The sequence below is a fragment of the Canis aureus genome, chromosome 11 (assembly GCF_053574225.1).
Source record: "Canis aureus isolate CA01 chromosome 11, VMU_Caureus_v.1.0, whole genome shotgun sequence".
NCBI classification, from domain to species: domain Eukaryota; kingdom Metazoa; phylum Chordata; class Mammalia; order Carnivora; family Canidae; genus Canis; species Canis aureus.
Genome location: NC_135621.1, coordinates 66,454,446 through 66,476,605, shown reverse-complemented (window position 1 = coordinate 66,476,605; position 22,160 = coordinate 66,454,446). Strand labels below are relative to the sequence as shown.

Below are 22,160 nucleotides of genomic sequence, written 5' to 3'. Positions count from 1 at the left end.
CAAAAGGCGCAGGGTTTCAGACTGGATAAAAAAGCAGGACCCATCTATTTGCTGTCTACAAGAGACTCATTTTAGACAGAAGGACACCTACAGCCTGAAAATAAAAGGTTGGAGAACCATTTACCATTCGAATGGTCCTCAAAAGAAAGCAGGGGTAGCCATCCTTATATCAGATAAACTAAAATTTACCCCAAAGACTGTAGTGAGAGATGAAGAGGGACACTATATCATACTTAAAGGATCTATTCAACAAGAGGACTTAACAATCCTCAATATATATGCTCCGAATGTGGGAGCTGCCAAATATATAAATCAATTATTAACCAAAGTGAAGAAATACTTAGATAATAATACACTTATACTTGGTGACTTCAATCTAGCTCTTTCTATACTCGATAGGTCTTCTAAGCAAAACATCTCCAAAGAAACGAGAGCTTTAAATGATACACTGGACCAGATAGATTTCACAGATATCTACAGAACTTTACATCCAAACTCAACTGAATACACATTCTTCTCAAGCGCACATGGAACTTTCTCCAGAATAGACCACATATTGGGTCACAAATCAGGTCTGAACCGATACCAAAAGATTGGGATTGTCCCCTGCATATTCTCGGACCATAATGCCTTGAAATTAGAACTAAATCACAACAAGAAGTTTGGAAGGACCTCAAACACATGGAGGTTAAGGACCATCCTGCTAAAAGATAAAAGGGTCAACCAGGAAATTAAGGAAGAATTAAAAAGATTCATGGAAACTAATGAGAATGAAGATACAACCGTTCAAAATCTTTGGGATGCAGCAAAAGCAGTCCTAAGGGGGAAATACATCGCAATACAAGCATCCATTCAAAAACTGGAAAGAACTCAAATACAAAAGCTAACCTTACACATAAAGGAGCTAGAGAAAAAACAGCAAATAGATCCTACACCCAAGAGAAGAAGGGAGTTAATAAAGATTCGAGCAGAACTCAACGAAATCGAGACCAGAAGAACTGTGGAACAGATCAACAGAACCAGGAGTTGGTTCTTTGAAAGAATTAATAAGATAGATAAACCATTAGCCAGCCTTATTAAAAAGAAGAGAGAGAAGACTCAAATTAATAAAATCATGAATGAGAAAGGAGAGATCACTACCAACACCAAGGAAATACAAACGATTTTAAAAACATATTATGAACAGCTATATGCCAATAAATTAGGCAATCTAGAAGAAATGGACGCATTCCTGGAAAGCCACAAACTACCAAAACTGGAACAGGAAGAAATAGAAAACCTGAACAGGCCAATAACCAGGGAGGAAATTGAAGCAGTCATCAAAAACCTCCCAAGACACAAGAGTCCAGGGCCAGATGGCTTCCCAGGAGAATTTTATCAAACGTTTAAAGAAGAAATCATACCTATTCTCCTAAAGCTGTTTGGAAAGATAGAAAGAGATGGAGTACTTCCAAATTCGTTCTATGAAGCCAGCATCACCTTAATTCCAAAGCCAGACAAAGACCCCGCCAAAAAGGAGAATTACAGACCAATATCCCTGATGAACATGGATGCAAAAATTCTCAACAAGATACTGGCCAATAGGATCCAACAGTTCATTAAGAAAATTATTCACCATGACCAAGTAGGATTTATCCCTGGGACACAAGGCTGGTTCAACACCCGTAAAACAATCAATGTGATTCATCATATCAGCAAGAGAAAAACCAAGAACCATATGATCCTCTCATTGGATGCAGAGAAAGCATTTGACAAAATACAGCATCCATTCCTGATCAAAACTCTTCAGAGTGTAGGGATAGAGGGAACATTCCTCGACATCTTAAAAGCTATCTATGAAAAGCCCACAGCAAATATCATTCTCAATGGGGAAGCACTGGGAGCCTTTCCCCTAAGATCAGGAACAAGACAGGGATGTCCACTCTCACCACTGCTATTCAACATAGTACTGGAAGTCCTAGCCTCAGCAATCAGACAACAAAAAGACATTAAAGGCATTCAAATTGGCAAAGAAGAAGTCAAACTCTCCCTCTTCGCCGATGACATGATACTCTACATAGAAAACCCAAAAGTCTCCACCCCAAGATTGCTAGAACTCATACAGCAATTCGGTAGCGTGGCAGGATACAAAATCAATGCCCAGAAGTCAGTGGCATTTCTATACACTAACAATGAGACTGAAGAAAGAGAAATTAAGGAGTCAATCCCATTTACAATTGCACCCAAAAGCATAAGATACCTAGGAATAAACCTCACCAAAGATGTAAAGGATCTATACCCTCAAAACTATAGAACACTTCTGAAAGAAATTGAGGAAGACACAAAGAGATGGAAAAATATTCCATGCTCATGGATTGGCAGAATTAATATTGTAAAAATGTCAATGTTACCCAGGGCAATATACACGTTTAATGCAATCCCTATCAAAATACCATGGACTTTCTTCAGAGAGTTAGAACAAATTATTTTAAGATTTGTGTGGAATCAGAAAAGACCCCGAATAGCCAGGGGAATTTTAAAAAAGAAAACCATATCTGGGGGCATCACAATGCCAGATTTCAAGTTGTACTACAAAGCTGTGGTCATCAAGACAGTGTGGTACTGGCACAAAAACAGACACATAGATCAGTGGAACAGAATAGAGAATCCAGAAGTGGACCCTGAACTTTATGGTCAACTAATATTCGATAAAGGAGGAAAGACTATCCACTGGAAGAAAGACAGTCTCTTCAATAAATGGTGCTGGGAAAATTGGACATCCACATGCAGAAGAATGAAACTAGACCACTCTCTTTCACCATACACAAAGATAAACTCAAAATGGATGAAAGATCTAAATGTGAGACAAGATTCCATCAAAATCCTAGAGAAGAACACAGGCAACACCCTTTTTGAACTCGGCCATAGTAACTTCTTGCAAGATACATCCACGAAGGCAAAAGAAACAAAAGCAAAAATGAACTATTGGGACTTCATCAAGATAAGAAGCTTTTGCACAGCAAAGGATACAGTCAACAAAACTCAAAGACAACCTACAGAATGGGAGAAGATATTTGCAAATGACATATCAGATAAAGGGCTAGTTTCCAAGATCTATAAAGAACTTATTAAACTCAACACCAAAGAAACAAACAATCCAATCATGAAATGGGCAAAAGACATGAACAGAAATCTCACAGAGGAAGACATAGACATGGCCAACATGCATATGAGAAAATGCTCTGCATCACTTGCCATCAGGGAAATACAAATCAAAACTACAATGAGATACCACCTCACACCAGTGAGAATGGGGAAAATTAACAAGGCAGGAAACCACAAATGTTGGAGAGGATGCGGAGAAAAGGGAACCCTCTTACACTGTTGGTGGGAATGTGAACTGGTGCAGCCACTCTGGAAAACTGTGTGGAGGTTCCTCAAACAGTTAAAAATATACCTGCCCTACGACCCAGCAATTGCACTGTTGGGGATTTACCCCAAAGATACAAATGCAATGAAACGCCGGGACACCTGCACCCCGATGTTTCTAGCAGCAATGGCCACGATAGCCAAACTGTGGAAGGAGCCTCGGTGTCCAACGAAAGATGAATGGATAAAGAAGATGTGGTTTATGTATACAATGGAATATTACTCAGCTATTAGAAATGACAAATACCCACCATTTGCTTCAACGTGGATGGAACTGGAGGGTATCATGCTGAGTGAAGTAAGCCAGTCGGAGAAGGACAAACATTATATGTTCTCATTCATTTGGGGAATATAAATAATAGTGAAAGGGAAAATAAGGGAAGGGAGAAGAAATGTGTGGGAAATATCAGAAAGGGAGACAGAACGTAAAGACTGCTAACTCTGGGAAACGAACTAGGGGTGGTAGAAGGGGAGGAGGGCGGGGGGTGAGAGTGAATGGGTGACGGGCACTGGGTGTTATTCTGTATGTTAGTAAATTGAACACCAATAAAATATAAAAAAAAAAAAAAAAAAAAAAAAAAAAAAAAAAAAAACCAAAACTCAGGGGCACCTGGGTGGCTCCATTGGTGAAGGGTCGCCCTTCAGCTCAGGTCATGATCCTTCAGCAGGGAGCCTGTTTCTCCCTCTCCCCCTTGCTCATGCTCTCTCTCTCTCTCTCTCTCTCTCTCAATATGTCTCTCTCCCTCAAATAGATAAAATCTTTTTTTTAAGTTTTATTTATTTATTCATGAGAGACACAGAGAGAGGGCAGAGACACAGGCAGAGGGGGAAGCAGGCTCCCTGCAAGGACCTTGATGCAGGACTCGATCCCAGGACCCTGGGATCACACCCTGAGCTGAAGACAGATGCTCAACCACTGAGCCACCCAGTTGCCCCAAAAAATAAAATCTTAAAAAAAAAAAAAATAAAAAAAAATAAATCATAATTCATTCACTAAAGCCAAGGAATCAAAGTCCAAAACAGTAGACCTTAAACACAGACATGCACATAGATACACATACACACACACACACACACACACACACACACAGTAATTGGCAAGCAATATATGCAAGTAGATTTTTAATTTCAATATCAAAAATGAGAGACTCCTTTGTTAGGTGTGATTTATTTATTTATTTATTTATTTATTTATTTATTTATTTTTACACTGAGCATATAATTCAGAATTTTAACAAGTTTAAGAACTGAAAAGCATTTTCCACATACTGGAAATAAAAGCAATCCTAACCAGGAATTGTAGATTTTCCCAGGAGAAAAACACGAGAGTCTCCATTAGCTTAAGCCAAAATAAATGGTATATAAATGAATGCATGGTTATGTTCCAATAAAACTTTACAAACGGTCAGTGGAGCAGCCTTCAGGCAGTACTTTACCAAACCTCTGCTTTCAACAGCATTGTTTTAAAGCCAGTATTGGATTACCTAAGATTGTAGACATTTAAGGGGTGCCTGAGTGGCTCAGTTAGTTAAGTGTCTGCCTTTGGCTCAAGTCATGGTCACTGAGTCCCAGGATCCAGCCCCATATCGGGCTCCCAGCTCGGCAGGAAGTCTGCATCTCCCTCTGCCCCTGCTCTCTCTTTCCTGCTCTTTCTCCCTCTCAAATAAATAAATAAAATAAAATCTAAAAAAAGATTATAAACATTTAAGATATAAACTATCTACATACAATTGCTCCACCCTACCAAGTCTCTTCTACCTGCAATGAAAAGTGCTACAAAGCAGCAGATGTCAAACGAGAAAGAAAAGTCAATACTTTACCAAAACTTATTCTCTACACAATAAATGCATTTAGATCATCCACTCAACAAACATTTGCTCAGGACGCATGGTCCCCTGACTTCAAGGTCTAGCATGAAAAAAATACACACATACAATCAACTACTACTCAAGCCAGCTAAGTGCCACATGTACTACCACTAGTACCTGAAAAATGCTTCATGGTTTAACATGTTTCCACATATGTTTCTTAATAAAGCCTCATGGCAACCCTGTAAAATACCTAAGTCACTTGGTATTATTCTCATTTTACATAAAGCTCATAAGTAGTAAAACTAGGATTTGTGCCTATAATACTACTGCACTACACTTCTTCAAAGCAGATTTATGCTAGGGGTTGAAGACAGAGGTGGAGGCATTTGGAATGAGCAGGATTTTGATAGGTAAACAGTCCAAAGTATTCCAAGGAAATGACATACAAAAGTCTAGAAGCAAGATAATACAACCTGTGAAATGCAGGCAGGGGAAACAGGGCTATAAAGATGGGTTAAAAGCATGAGGAGAGCTTTAAGTAGATGACATAGCATCTGTACAAGACACTATAGGCTGTGAGAAATCAGATGGTTTGGGAGAGAGAAGGAACATAAATGAAGCTCTTACTGTGTGTTTGGTACTTTGCAAAAGAATTGCCTCCTATTCAGGGACGTTAAGTTATGAGGTAGTGTTACAGGGAGATTAAACTTTCATAAATCCCCTGCAGGACTGAAAAGATAGGACTAACAAACAGGAAGGAAAGCAGTAGGCTATCTCTGTAGTTTCGGCATGAGGGAAGAGAATGCAAAGCAATTCCTGTCTATGTCTAAAATGATGGTTCTTATAGTATCTCCACAGTACCTCACCCCCAAATTTAAAACCAGGCCTTGAATTACCTTAAATTTTCCTACAATTTATCTAAAACTTACCGAATCTTCTGGAGGTCTCTGTATTTTTCCCCAATCCACAGAAGGCCCCTTTTCTTGCAAAAATCTATGAAATAGCTTCCGAAATCCATCAAGGTCTTTTTTAGTGTGCTATGAAAATAGAAGTTCTTGTTACAACTAGCAAAATGCCTACTATTTAATAAATATAGATACATATTATACATTTAAAACACCTTTCAATGAAATTCTTATACTATGAGAACATGAAGTACAGCAGAGACTTTTTATACCCCCCACTTAAAAGAGGAAGAAAACCTAAGAACCACACTTAAAGGAATGCAAGCAAATAATCTTCCAAATCTCCCACCAGTATCACCAGTATCATGTAACCTGAGAATTTCAATAGGTTCTCTATATTTGTCAATATCTTTCTCTACCTCTTTTAAGTGAAAATTAATCTTTACCTAAGGAAAAAGGAATAAAACACAACTAAACTCAAAACATAAAGTACAAACTAAAATTTGAAAATGAAAAGGATGATCTATTGATTTATAAGTATAAAAAGTAAAAATACCTGTCTATGCTGGGAAACTGCTATTATAGCTGACAAAGTAGCATGGTTCTATTAGAATTGGCTCTCTGGAAAAACGCATGCAGCAGGATATATGGCTGATAAACTTCTCACAATTCTAAGTTTTTCTACCCAATGATATTAGAACACAGGACAAATAAAATTTTGTTCTGATTCTTTTATACTTTAGAAACTTCCTAGAATTAAAAAAAGAAAGGACAATGGCTTAACAATGGGCAAATGTTGAAAATCCTTAAGTGTTAAGTAATCCTAATGTTTTTATTGCTCTTATATTTTGTATTTCAGGCTGGATGATCAACAGCAGCAATAACAACTCAGTATGCAGGTGGATGGAAGCAAAAAACATTGTAAAATCCTTACCTCAAACTCATGTGATGGTGCTGTGGTAAGTATTTTTTCTAGTTCCTTCTTCACAGATAATTCTAGCTCTTGTCGAATGACTTCTTGAAACTGAGAAGCACCATCTTGAGACATGGCTTTACTAAGATCTTAAAAACATAAAACCACCAACAGAAAAATCAGACAGCCATTCAAACAGCTGGTAAGCTATAAATGATTTATTTCTAGTGTGCCAGCAAATGAGAAGGGCTCAATCCTATGGTGCTATCACCCACTTGAAGGATTTCGGTAGCGTCAACTAATTAGGACTATATAATCATATGGCCTCAAATTTGGTACACCTATATGCATTCCTAGTATATCTAAAACACTAATAAAGACTTTTGGGAAGAAGGGGCAGGTGGGACTAAAAGGATTAATCTTCATTTGTGTGTATAGTTCCATCTCTACTAATGTTTCCCTCTTAGCCATCAAAGCTGGAGAAAAATAAGAACTGGAATAAGGGTATATTTTACGGAAATTTCCCTTATGGAACTGCTGCCTGATAAGAGAACCGAAGGGGTTTAGCAACTTCACAGAAGCAAAAAATCCCTTCCCCTCCGGGCCACATGAAAAAATTAAGGAATTCTTTCCATTTTAGAAGGGAAGCCACTCCGGTTTCACATCCATTACTAAAGAAAAACTTGAGAGATACTGGCAACTCCCAGGCACCTCTATGGTCAAAATTTTCACTTAAAAAGATGCAGGGTCTGCTTCCCTGCTTCTTGTCCTCAATTTCAGCCAAGACTTTTCAGTGTTTATCTGTGTCAGACAAGACTATCAGGGCTTTTGGCATAGCTGGACATCTCTGTGACAGATGGATCTCAATAAAGGTGACTCACTAATGGTGACAGAAATGCCTGATAGATGAAAAGAAAAACAGAAAAGTAGAGAAAAAGAAAACATCCCAGGTCTAACTACCTTGGGAGAAAAATGCCAACACAGGTTCTTTTACATGCTTTAGCCATCTAGATAGTAATTACTTATCTAAATAAGGGATAATCAGACTATATTGTTCACCTTACCCTTTTTCTTCAGTAACTAAGTCATTTTATAAATGTAGTTTTGAAGTTTATGTTCAAACATGTTTTTGACAACTACTCAGTCCTACAAATGTTGATTTAGTAGAATCATATTTCAATAAAACTAAAAATACTACCTCCTACACACCATAAATATTTTTTAAAGATTTATGTATTTCAGAGGCAAGACTAAGGGGAGAGGAAAAGAGGAGGGGATGAAGAAGGGAGAATCTCAAGAAGATTCTAAACTGAGCATGCTGCCCACCTGGGGCTCAATCCCAGGACATTGAGATCATGACCTGGGCCAAAATCGAGTTCCATGCTTAATCAACTGAGCCACCAGGCATCCCCACCATAAATTATTTTGTTATCTGGACAGAAGAAAACATTTAAACAGAATTAAAGCCAACATAATATTTTTAGGATACTTTTGAGAGCAGAAATTAGTAAATTATGTAACTCTTAAAGCAATTTATTTAATGTAGACAGCTTCTCCTTCTCCCAAATACCTAAAAGTGTTAACAAATGAGCTATTTAACCTTCAAGCTCTTCAAAAACCTTTTTAAATCTGTTTTCTGTCATGTTTAAACCCAAGAGGAAAAAAAAAAGAAATTTGATGAGAGCACATAATCTAATCCTAAAATAGCCATTTTTTAATGGTGCTCTTTTTATAGGCATAAACCACAACACAACTAAGTTTATAGACTCCAGTAAACATTTTAAGTGACCCAAACAGTGTTCCATAAATAACTTCTTTGAGCTAAGAAACACACCTGTGTGTTCCATAAATAACCTAAATGTATGTTTCCACTAGTGAGAGGCAACTTGATTATCCTATGTAAAAATTCATGACAATGGATGAGCATGTTTGCATAACTATGATAGGTAACTAAAAACTCCTGCAGAACATTTTAAACTAGAGTCAACATGACATTAACTATACAAGTTCATCCCTTGGCTGACTTAATTGTATCCTAAAATATGTCACAGTTTAAAATCCCCCTGCCCCAAACCTCCTGCCTCAGGTATACCTGGGATATCTCTCCCCCAATCTTTAAGCCAACACGCATATTAATATTTAAGAAATAATTTGGAAGAAAAATCCACTAAATATAAAACCTCTAAATCAAGGAACACATGAATTCTTTGATTCTGTGTCACACATGGATTAAAATAGATCAAGAACTTTATAATGATTTTTTTTTAAAGTTTTTGTTGGGATCATAGACATCTACAGACTTGCTGCTTTGTTGCTGAAGTTAGATCCTGAAAGCCAGCATTCTCAGTCACATTCCTAAAAATTAGCAATGGAAATTTAACTTATATTCTGGGCAAATGCCAAAATGAGGTAACAACAAATGTAACTGCAAGGTTTAAAAATAACTATAGTGGCTTCTTGAGATTTGTCTACATGAAAACGATAAAAAAATAAAAATAAAAAAACTAATTGAACAAACACCCCATCAAGCTTAAAGAATCCCTCTGCAGAACAACTGCCTATCAATCTACATGATTTAAGGTCAAAACACATAGAAACCATGTCACAATCCTCCCTACAGAGCCAACCTAAGAAGGCTGGCTGAAAGACACATTTAATACTACATGTGATATTATGCCAGCTGCAGGGAGTTCAACCCTTAGAGTAAAACAAAACAAAACAAAAACAAAAAACAAAAAAACCCAGACACAGATTCAAACTCAAGTTGTAACAAATATCCCTAACCTTTATTCCTCCCATTTCTTTGATATAGCACCAAATGCAAACAAAGAACAATTTGTATTCCTTCTAGCCACTACAAATAGGAACAGCTAATACAACAAAGAATGTTATAAAGAGCCTATCACACACACGCACAGAAAGAAAAAAAGAGCCTATCACCTCTTCCACCCTATTCCACTGCTTTTTCCTTCCCTTTCCTCTGGGCAGTGCTACTATGAAGTTTTGTTTTCTTAGGGACTAAACAATAAAGAAGGGCTTTTAAGGATTAAAGAATATGCAAGAATAAGGACTTATGCTTAATCAAGAAGAAAGTCTATCCTAAACACCTGACACAGACTGGGAGGCATAGAGCTAGAAACCATTTCCCTTAGCAGTGACCTCCTTATCCATTCCTGAGTTTTCTAAGAAAGGTCTGGAATTTCTGGTAGGAAAAGAAGTATGGATTTTAAAAGTTTTGTTGGACTTAAGATTCTCAGGTTACACTTCTGGCAAGGACAGTTGTGTTTCTAATGGAAGGTCAATTAAAGAATCTCCTGAATAATACAAGATTCCTAACCTCCCAAAATGTTTTATCCCTTCTCACTTCCTAGCTATAGGGAACTGCTCAACTTTGGACAAAGAGTGGATTAGGAATCAAACATTTCATTACTGGGGTGCCTGGGTAGCTGAGTCAGTTAAGCAACCAACTCTTGGTTTCAGTTCAGGTCATGATCTCAGGCTTGTGAGATCAAGCCCTGCATTGGGCTCTGTGTGGGGCATGGAGCCTGCCTAAGATTCTCTATCTCTCATTCTGCCTGCCTCCCCCAACACCTGCTTGTGTGCACACTCACTCACTCTCAAAAAAATAAAATAAAAAGGAAAATGAAAAAAACAACAGCTATAAAATTAAAAAAAAAAACATTTCAATACCTTGGTCTTAACTCAAAATATTTTTAGAGATGAAAAGGAGCATTTTATCTACCCTCAACATTTACAGATGAAGAAACTGAGGCTGAAATAGTTAAATGAGTTATTTTACAGATGAAGAAACTGAGGCTGAAATAGTTAAATGAGTTATCCAAGGTCATAGAACCAGCTAATGCTGGAGCTCAGAAGCAGAGCCAATTTATTCTGAGTCCCATCCCACGACAGTGGGGTGGAAATACCATGCTCATTTTTTCCTCCTAGTCTGACTCTCTTTAATCCTTGGCACAAAATCAAAAATAACACTCCAAAAGTATTTCTATCAGAATGTCTTCTTACACCCAATGGAACAGATAGGAAACTCCCCTCCACATGGGGTCACTACAATTGTCCTGGTTGACTTAATTTGGGATAGAACAAGCAGTAACTTTTTTTTTTTTTTTAAGGAAGTTTTTTTTTTTTTCCCTGCCATCTTTATTTCCTAATTCTTCCTTGTTCACAAGAACTAAAATTTCAACATCATGGACTTTCCCCTATCTAACTGGGAGCCAAAAAAAAAAAAAAAGAAGAAGAAGAAGGAGAAGGAGAAGGAAGAAGGAAGAAGGAAGAAGAAAAAAGAAAGAAGAAAGAAGAAAGAAGAAAGAAGAAAGAAGAAAGAAGAAAGAAGAAGAAGAAAGCAACAAAAGCAACAGAATCAAGTAGGAGACACTCAATCTAACAAGTGGTTGTTTTAATTCAGGTGTTTAATTTCATCCATTTCATCAACTAAGAGGTATAGATTATATATCTCTTATACATATATATTATATATATTATACAGAATACCCTTCCCTGACATCAGCACAAACAAAACAACTTCACATTCTAAAGGACAAAGCACAGGCCAGGGAAAGACTACAGAAGGAATACATGAGCAACAGAGAGGTTAGAAGCTCTCCTCAGGTCACCTCCCCATCCACTACCACTCATTAGATCTATCAGTCCCAACCTTCCTTGGAAACCCACAATGAGAGGAACCCAAAGTCAGAGAACTGGAGAGCTCACTTAATCTTCAACAGGAAATGATTTGTGATATAAATATGGTAGAGTTCTCAACTCATCTGCAGGGGATGTATTCCAAGACTCCCACTGGGTGGCCTGAAATCACAGGTAGTACAGACTCCTATATATAGCATGTGTTTCCCTGTACATACAGAGCTATGATAACATTTAATTTATAAATTAGGCATGCTAAGAGATTAACAATAGGATAATTGTAATGTACGAGAATAGAAGTTTCATGAATGTGGTCTCAAAATATTGTACTGTAGTCTGTCTTGTGATGTGAGAAGATAAAATGCTTACATGATAAGATGAAATGAACGATATAGGTAGGCATTGTGGTATAGCATTAGGCTACTGCAGGTATACCTTGTTTTATTGCACTTTGCAGATATTGCTTTTTTTTTTTTAACTGAAGGTCTGTGGTAACCCTGAATTGAGCAAGTCTATCAGCACCATTTTTCCAACGGCATTTGCTCACTTTTGTGTCTCTGTATGCATTTTGGTAATTTCACAATATTTCAAATTTTTTCACTATTGTTATCTATGTTATGGGGATCTGTGACCAGTGATTAGGACGCACTGAAAGTGTAGGTGATGATTAGTATTGTTTAGCTGCAAAATATTTTTAATTAAGATATGCACACTTTTTTTAGCCATAATACTATTGCACACTTAATAGACTACAGCATAGGATAAACATAACTTTTTAAAATATTTTTATTTATTTATTCATGAGAGACAGATAGAGGGGCAGAGACACAGGCAGAGGGAGGAGCAGGATCCCTACAAGAAGCCTGATATGGGACTCGATCCCAGGACCCCATGATCACACCCTGAGCCGAAGGGAGACACTCAACCACTGGGCCAGCCAGGTACCCCTATACATAACTTTTAAATGTACTGGGAAATAACAACAAAACCCCTCATTTGATTCTCCCTTTATTCCAATATTTGTTTTACTGCTGTGGTCCAGAACCAAACCTGAAATATCTCTGGGGTATACCTGTATTGACCTTGGGACGATATGTCAGGAGGAGGATCATCTGCTTCTAGACCTCAGCTGACTAGCAGGTAAGTGAAATGGCAGATAAGGGCAGACTTAACAGGGCGGACTTAACTTAAACAGTAAGTTTAAAACTCTAAGAATGTATTGATAATTGGAAATAACCATGGATAAAGTTGAGGACATATACAGAGTAGATTTATGACCATTTAAAGCTAACCATCCTCTTTTTGGCTCTCATTGTGGTCCTTAAACTTATTTATGAATACTCCTCCTAGAAAAGCTTTTCTTCTTTGAATTCTATTATCCAATATTACTCCATACCTTTTGCTACCTCTGTGACCGGCCTCAATATTGAATAACTGGCTCTTTCTTCCACTCCCTGAGTTTCCTACAATTCTGTCCTCAGACTACTTTTCCCCTTAATTATTCCCTTACCAATCTCACTACTGATAATTCTCAAATATGGGCCTCACATCCTGATCTTTTTTCCTGAGCTCCAGTCTCACATTCCCTACAGTCTAGTAGACTTTTTTCCACCTAGATCCTCAGGTTGGGTACCTCAAACTCAACATGTCCAAGTCATCTAAATTCACTGCCCTGCTCTCCATGATATGAACATTCTCTTGGTCAGTGCCAGGTGACCTGCAAACACCTCAGCAGAGTTGGCTCTCTGCTCTTTCCCCCTAACATCTAATCCAATACTATATACTTTAATTGCCACAATTCCATTCATTGCTTCTCATTCCTACCGCTGCTACCTTAATTTCCCTCTCATTTTCACTCTCCTGGTCATGAGGACAGCTTTCTAACCAGTCTGCTGCCCATGTGTCACTCTAATCTGATGGTACCAAGCAGAACTGATTGGTCTCCCTAAGCTGCAACCTCAATCATATCATTTCTTTTCTTCATTGATGCGATTTGTATTTGATGAAAAATAAATATGAATTCCTTAGATCTGTCTTAAAAAGCCAAGTTGAAATAACTTTTTGAATAGCCAAAGTTAACGAAAGCACCAAAGCAGATTGCCTAAAGGTTGCAATTTCTTAGTTCATTTGTGATATTTCAGTAGTGCTTCTAAAACTTTAATGTGCATTGTTAAAACATAGATTCCTCGGCAAGCTCCCAGGAGTCTGACTCTGGGGTGGAGAGAATATGCATTTCTACTAAGTGCATGCTACCTGTATTGCTTTGAGTAGCTCTGATATAAATTATACTCCACTAAATCCATTTGTAGCAGCCATGCACATCCTTCCTCTCCCTACACAGTGTTATTGTCACCTACTGTCTGCCCTAAGGCCATGTGCTTCAGAGATGGTGCCTGGCCCAGACTGGTCTAAAGCCTTCCCAGAGATTGGATTAAGCATGAAATAATAGGATTCTTTTTTTTTTTTTTTTTTTTTTTTTAAAGAATAGGATTCTGGCCAGTGAGCCACAAGGGTATAGTCTGCCAAAGGACTTAGGAGAAAGGTGCTCCTCATGGAAAGAAATAGGGCCTGCTCCACCCCCAGACATATGTGCCTACCCCTCACCTGCAGTTTCTTCTGCCATTTAGTGACCTTATGGTAAGCTAACTTAAGAATGAGCACGATAGGCTTAAGAAAGCAGAGGAGAAGGAAGAAAAGACTGATGTAGTCTTTATACTCAATGAGCCAACTCTGGAACATCCTACTTCAAGATTCATGTGAATCTCCTCATTTTTCAAGCCAACAGTGTTTGTACATTTCTGTTCCATGAAATTAAAAGCATTCTAATTATTATAAGATTGTCCCAAAACATACATCTCAAGTGTCATTCAACATATTTAGAGCAGGGTAGGCAGAAATGAGAAGGAAAAAATTAGAAATCAGTGGCCCAGCATGAATTCCCAAATGAGAATCATCCTAGCCTCCAGGAAATACCTCAGCCCCCAAAAGCTCAAACTCTGCAACTTGAGTAGCTTCTGCTATTTTGGGGGTGATGTAGTGTGTTCTAGGTGGTAGCTTCTGAATATGCAAAGAGGCCTTCCTTTCTATTACAACTCCTTTAATGTGAAGGTTTTAATCACTCCTGCCTTTTTACTATATCAAACACCCCCTAAAGTTTACTTCTTTGCTTAGACGTCTGTCTGCGACACTTCGAGGATGTTAGCCTTGAAAAATGTTTTTCCAACATCTACCTCAGCACCTGACATAGTGCAGGCACCTGATAATGTGTAAATAAGAGATCAAGACTTATATTTTCATATTAGTGGCTTAAGGAGCCACTAATATATATCATTTGTCAGAACTCAGTTCAAATGTAATCTCCTCTAAAAATCTTTCAAAACTAAGTATGGTTGCCCACTACATGCTCACATGGTAAATTCTTCTAATTCTCCTTTATAATATCATGCTTTTTATTGTTTATTCAATGTCTATCTTTTCCAACAAGTTATAATTTCTGTTGGAACAGATCATGTCTAGTTTGTTTGGACTGTATTCCCCCTAATACAGAGCTTGAAACATAGTAAATATTCAAGTAATGTTTATTAAATAATTAGTAAGAGCCTATTAAGATACTGATATGTGATAGAAATACATTAAGAAGGTCGAATCTAGTCTAATGGAGGTGGGGCCTGATAATAGCCAGGATTTAAGTCATGGAGAAGTAGGGCTAAGCAAAATATGGACTGTGTCTTGAGCAGTTGAAGGCCCCAAAGATTAAGACATTGATTTATCAATTATCAGCATGTTGCCAAAGAAATTCCAAACTGACAGCCAATCTAGAGAAAATGACCTCTAAATTTCTAATTTTTATTATCTTATATAAACACCAACATAATGTTTTCACTAACTTTAGAAATTAAATAAAATTGTACCAATTTATATATTTAGATTTAGCTTAATTTAGGAAGAATATAGTCCATGTCAATCATCAGAAAAATCAATAGTTGATTTTATATAATCTTTTAGTATTAAAGTTAATATTGAGTTTAGACTAAAACTATAGTAGGATTATTTACATTTACATAGTTTTTTTTAAAGATTTATTTGTTTTTAAAGAGAGAAATTATGAATGGGGCCGGCAGAAGGAAAGGAAGTTGCAGGAGGAGAGATAATCACAAGCAGACTCCCCACTGAGAGTGGATCTGGAAGCAGGGCTTGGATCTCATGACCCTGAGATCATGACCTGAGCCGAAACCAAGAGTCAGCCACTGAGCCACCTAGGCACCCCTATATTTACACAGGTTTTCAAATGATTCAGTGTTACATACATTTGAATGCTTAATAAATGTTTTCTGATAAAGGTAAAAGATACCAGTTTTCTGAGAACTATTCCAGCACTGAATATGCAGAGCTACTTGCTAATCAAGATTTTTGCTGATCATGCATTGCTTAAAGATTGGTTTTAACTGTTAGAATTTACACGTAAATCAGATTTATCAGTAATAATTAATATTAACTTTGCTCTCATACAATAGAGCAGCTCTTAAAGTCTTAAGAAAAAAAAGAAAATATCACTTCTAGAAAACAGAACTTTCAGAAGAGATGTGTCAACTGGTTAATATTACCTAGCATTAATAACAGATACAAGAAGGTATGCCAAGGGGCCTAGAACACTCATTTGTTGAAAGAGGAAGGAAAAGAGATACAACATAAACTCATCATCAAGCACAAAAAATTATTTGGCAGGCTTCCCCTGTAATTTGATATATGTACATTTAGATAAAACTTCTAAGCTTGGAAAAGCTTTAAGGTCAGTGAGTCCTATTCTCTTATCTTTGAGATGAAACAGGGCCCCAGAGACGCTGACGTGCCTAAGGACACAGTAGCAGTGCCAAGCTGGAATCCAAATCCTGGTGCCCTGCTTCTCCTTTCTGAGGAAGGTCTCCCCTTTCTTGGTTCCAGTACTTTTACATGGTTTGTCACCTCCAGGAGCATGCCTGAATGACAAGATGCAAAATCCAACTATGTCTATCTATAATGTGAGATTATTAGGTGAGACTAAAACTAAATACCAAAATAAGCATCCTTTTTTTAAAAAAGATTTTATTTATTTATTTATTCATGAGAGACGAAGAAAGAGGCAGAGACATAGGCAGAGGGAGAAGCAGGTTCCCTGCTGCAGCCTTATGTAGGACTTGATCCCAGGATCACAACCTGAGCAGATGCTCAACCACTGAGCCACCCAGGTGCCCCTGGAGTAAGCATCATTTTATGCTCTCCACCTTTTCCCTCTATACTGTTTGTTTTCTGGGCAATGAAAAATCAAAGAAAGTTTCTCTGCACTCTCTAAATATTTCATTACCAAGGCTAAGCATTTTATCACTGGCATAAGTGAACCTAAAAGAGTGCATAGAACTGTGTTATTCCATTTTCCTGAACTCTTTGAAAGTTTTAAAATTCTAAGCAGGGTTTAAACATAAATGAAACATCACATCAGCCTTTGCCAGGGCAGCAACCAGAGGAAAGCAAACTACAAACACCTTGTCTGCAAGCCTTTGTGGTCAAAGAGCAATGAAGTTACTATTAAAGGGAATATCCCCAAAAATAAAAAAATAAAAAAATAAAAAAAAATAAAGGGAATATCCCCTAGAACGGTATTTTTTACACTTTGGTGACTAATATTTAAAAAGTAGACTAAACCTAATAGGACTATTTCATGTACATGAATACAATGAAAATTTTTTTCAAAGATACAAGTAAAATCACAGAGAAATGGAATTCTCTTGATTTGCATAGGAAAAAATAACAAATATCTAGAAATGTTTTGGAAAACAAAACATTTTGTTGTTTGTGGAAGTTAACTACAACAACATAGCCAATTTCTCCATGGTTCTCAAAAACAATCCTTAATTGTCAAAATGGTTTGGGGGCACAATCGATTTCGTTTGGCAATGGCTGAAAAAAAAATAAACAATGGGACTATTGGCAGAGGCAGAAATTGAGCCCTCAACAATTACTTTGCAACAAACTAAAGGAGATGTCTGCATCACCAATAACTGGGAAACAGCTTTCAAATAGAGTATTATCCCCTTTCTCACACTTAAACCCAATCAAACACATAAAGTTTAATTTTCTTTTAATGGCTTAGCAAGCCAACTTTCAAAGAATTTAATAAGCTATTAATAGAAAGATGCATGCCTGGTAGAAGAATTTTAGAGGCCTAAGAGATATGGTTTCAATTAAATGTCGTTGTGCCTGGAACAACCCATTAAATCACCCAAGACAAAGATGTCCACAATGCAAACACTATTACACCAAGTTCAAAATATGATAGTTTAGAAAAGAAGACATAGGCTGTGTCAAAAGGACACCAGTCTTTAGAAAATGTCAAGCTTCTCAAGAGATTCCAAGCAATCAGAATGGTGGTAAGTGAATCATACTTTCTCATTCACTAAATCGCAAATGCTCAAAGGAGCTCCCCCTAATTTATTAATAATCCTGGGATTTTCTCCACTGGCATAAATTCTGGTTATCAAGAGAAATCACATTATGGAAAGTTAGTACGGTCCACTCTTAATTATTCTTTTTTTTTTTTTTTTTTTTTTTTTTTTACAGATAATCCAGAGCTAGTTTCACTTTCAAATATTTGTTTATATTAACTTTTCAATAATGTATATATCTGACTTTCTGAGAATTCCTAATACCCACACTTACACATAAAAGTACCAAATACAATTTGGTGGAAATAGAAAACCACAGTATATTATTCTTTTACCTAGGGCATTTTCATTATTAGGCCAAGTAATGTTCCTCACACAAATTAAGTACCTCATTATTTTAAAGTTATAATTTTCTATGAAGAAAAAAATAACACACATATACAGGGAAAAGTTGTGAAGCAATATCACAAGAAAACACCTATTGTCCAAAATTAACATTTTAATTTCCTCGTAATTTTTCAATTTATCTTCAGAATATTAAAATGGCACTTCCAAGAAATATAACAGTTAAGATTTCTTATTTCTCCAATGTTCCTTATCAATTTCTTTTTTCAGGAGGCTTTCACAAATGAAAATCATCCATCTTACTAGAAGAAAGACCCAGTAATAAAGAACAAAGGCAATTTAACCATAGAGATTACAAAGTTCATGATGGAAAACAAAGTTTTCATCAGCTCAACTATCTTGAGTTTCTTTTTAATTTTCTATTTATAACTGTGATTCTAATTTAACTAAGTCCCCCTCCCTCTAGCAACATAATGAATTCTAAGCCATCTCTTTAAAAAACGAAGAGTGTGCCTTAGTCATTACTTTGCCCCCTCTACTACTGTCTAAAATCTGTCACAATCCCCCTGGGCTAAAAGCATCCTAGTCATCTCAATAATCAGCAATAAGCTAAATTTAGTTTGAGGATTTGGGAAGAAGCAGGCCAAGGCCCAACCTCCACAGCCAGGCCCCATAATGCATCTCATTCCTATATTCATCTGAGACCCCTTCAGTTAAAATTAGCTCAGCTAATCCTCCTCTGGATAGCTGCCATCCACCAAGCAGGAATCCCCCAAAAAAAGCCAAAAAAAGAGAATTCCAACAAATGGGAAAGTCGATGGGCCTCAAATATTTTTTAAGTGACACAGAGATACTCAAATGGCTTCCGCTGAAAAATAAGTACCTCAATTTAAGAATATTAGTGGACATTTTTATATAATTTAGATAGATAACAGCTTATCAAGAACAATTTTTTTAAAAATTTCTCTAATATATGGTAAAAGTATATAACATGGTCTTAGCTGGCTAGATGACAATAGTTCCTAGACCATTTATAAACTTCAAATCATGTGGAGATATATCATCCCATAGCTCTTAAAACTTTTCAAAAGCAAAATCCCGAATGGCATCCACTGACAAACCTGGCAAAAAACTCACATCAGCTGAAGACCCCTAGCACCTCCAACTGTAACAGGGAATTCCCTCTCACTCAGCTAATATTCACATTTATTTAGAATAATTGAGGGCCCTGCGACAACCCCTGGAGTGGAGAATACTAGCAAATAGGAAGTAATTTCACAAGTGCAGGCAGAAGGTGACCTGAGGGCAGAATGACACCTAGGGAATTATGTCCTAGATCCAGGAAAGAAGAGTCTTCCTGTAAGAAAGATATTTAAGTGCCTGAGGAACACAGACTTGGCAGATGCCCAAAGAATGTTGAACCTTGTTTTGGCCAAGGAATATATACTGAGAGTGTTCTTGCCTATCAACACTAAGCATTTTTATTAACCGAACATTTCTATTTAATGACTTATTGGTCCCAGGGCTTGAGAACAGAGATGCCCAGTTTTCCTACAAAGTACATTGCCTAGTTCTCGGGGAAGATTCAAGCCAAGAATAGCAACCCCAAGTCTCGTTCAGGAATTCAAAAACATGCGCATATAACACACAGGTATAATACCTAGATGTTCTGAATTTCAAGTGCCTACTGTAAGGGATACCCATGAAATCTCAATACAGTGTACTGCACATTGTAAGCATTCAAAAATTGTTTTGCTGAACTGGACGGAAACAAACACTGTCACTGATTTTGTATTCATATCACCTTGCAAGCTTCCCCCCTCCAACCCTTGCACTTTTTTTTTAATGTATCAACTCCCAAGTGCTGGAAGACTAAACACCAAACTTAGAATAGGAAAATAAAGAACTGTCATACCTGCCTCGTTTCTATTTACTTCTGTTGATGACATGTGGTTATACTTATGGTGGCAACGTTATCCGTATGACTAATATCATTTTAAGAAGGAAAAGCAAAACTCACTGGCCATCTGGGACTAGGACATTCATTTAATTCATCTCATTTCAGCTTCCCAATAACCCCATAGCAACGTATTAATACCCAATATTTATGTAAGTAGAAACTGAGGTTCAGAAAAGTTATGTATCTAACATCACCTGTCAGCAGGATTCAAACCTAAATCCAAACCCTATCTTTCATAACATTTATATAATCTAAGTGGTGTTATAAAAAAAAAAAACTACAACTGAAAATAAAAATGTAGGCTAACCTACTAAATACATGGAAAATGCTGAGTTTCTCATTTGGCATCCATGACAAATTCTTCTGGAACCTCCACCACTTCAAGACATTGTATTTCCCCAGGGATATATTATTATCTTTGTCCACAGGGAATGGACAGTCCAGTTGGGAGAAACAAGCCATTTGGGTAAGTTTTTAATGTAAGAAGCAACAAAAAGTATTAGAAACAACAAGGATTTTCGACACATTTATATATGACTTTCAACGCTTACTTAGCTGTGACCTTTGGACAAGATACTTAAATTTCCTCAGCTGTAAGGTCATGATAAAAATCTACTTCTTACGGGCTCTTGTGAAGCTTACATGAGACAACATATGAAAACAGAGGCCTAATATTGATTCAAACTTTCTCCTATGGCACGAGCTGTCACTGAGTGGAAATAGATAAGTGATAGAGCAAAGATTAAACAATTTGATCTGGTACAAAAAAATTCCAAGACAAAAATCCCAAACCTTACACTTGAAAAGTGATCAGTAGAGACACCTGAATCATTAGCCAATTAGGTTTATCATTTGTAATAGCAGGCATTAATTAAATGTATAGGGGGTTTACACCTGCGATACAAAATTTAAACGATAAACAGGAACACAATCATGTTAAATTTGGAGGGGACGGTATTGCCCTTTTGTGCAAAATAACTTAAAAGGAAAACTACCATTTAAAGCAAAAGTGGATGGCAACTAAATGCAGTATTGGATTGAATCATGGAACAGTGGCCTGAATAACTCTGCAGTTTAGTTAATAGTTCTGTACCCATAATTTCTTAGTTTTGACAAATGTGGAACTTTTCTATAAATCTAAAAGTTTTCCAAGATAAAAAGCTTATTTTCTTAAAAAGCAGATGGCAAGGGAAAGAAATACACATAGCAATTCTTAGCTATTGCCACTTACTTACTTTGAATCTCCTGAAGAGTCATTAACAGCAAAGGCTGTGAAATCAGTCAACACACACCACCTCTGCAAGCTATTCTAACGCCTAACTGTAAGGAATACCTCAAGTGTAATCGTCTTAACTTTTAAAAAGAAGTGACTTGCCCACTTTTCCCTAGCATATTCTTGCAAAAAAAAAAAAAAAAAAACCAACAACAACAAAAACAGCTTTCTGGTAATTTTGCTGTTGCTGTTACAAAACCGGCAAATTAACAGTTACCTCTACTTTTCCATTCTTAAGACAGTTGTTCAATCGGAATATAAAAAGCCTCTCTCACCGCATATAACTTATAACATGAATTTGAAAGTCTAATGACAAGTGACATTTCTGAGCTCAGTGCTAAAATGCAGGCGTAAGTTGTCCCATCTGTTTCCATAATAAGACAGGCAGTGAAAATATTCTTTATTATACAAAACTCAAAGAAGGGTTAAGAAAGGGATATAAAGGGATGCTTGGGTGGCTCAGTGGT

General features: G+C 36.9%; 1 protein-coding gene and 1 long non-coding RNA gene across 5 annotated transcripts in view; one reads left to right on the top strand and one right to left on the bottom strand.

The window, feature by feature from the left end:
- Nucleotides 1-22,160, bottom strand: part of UGP2 (UDP-glucose pyrophosphorylase 2) — a 71,942-nt gene that overhangs the window by 47,374 nt on the left and 2,408 nt on the right. For 3 of the 4 annotated variants that reach the window (XM_077915622.1, XM_077915621.1, XM_077915624.1), the window contains exons 2-3: nucleotides 7,059-7,186; nucleotides 6,149-6,256 (exon numbers count right to left, since the gene is read on the bottom strand). In XM_077915622.1, the coding sequence (XP_077771748.1) occupies nucleotides 6,149-6,256; nucleotides 7,059-7,172 (222 nt within the window). In that variant the 5' untranslated portion in view covers nucleotides 7,173-7,186. Of the gene's footprint in view, nucleotides 1-6,148; nucleotides 6,257-6,680; nucleotides 6,875-7,058; nucleotides 7,187-22,160 lie in introns of those variants that run through there. The other variant, XM_077915625.1, reaches the window with a different exon arrangement.
- LOC144324258 (uncharacterized) lies at nucleotides 11,438-14,580 on the top strand. Its single transcript, XR_013389782.1, has 3 exons — nucleotides 11,438-12,637; nucleotides 12,739-12,836; nucleotides 14,185-14,580. It is a non-coding gene; the product is annotated as an uncharacterized LOC144324258 (long non-coding RNA).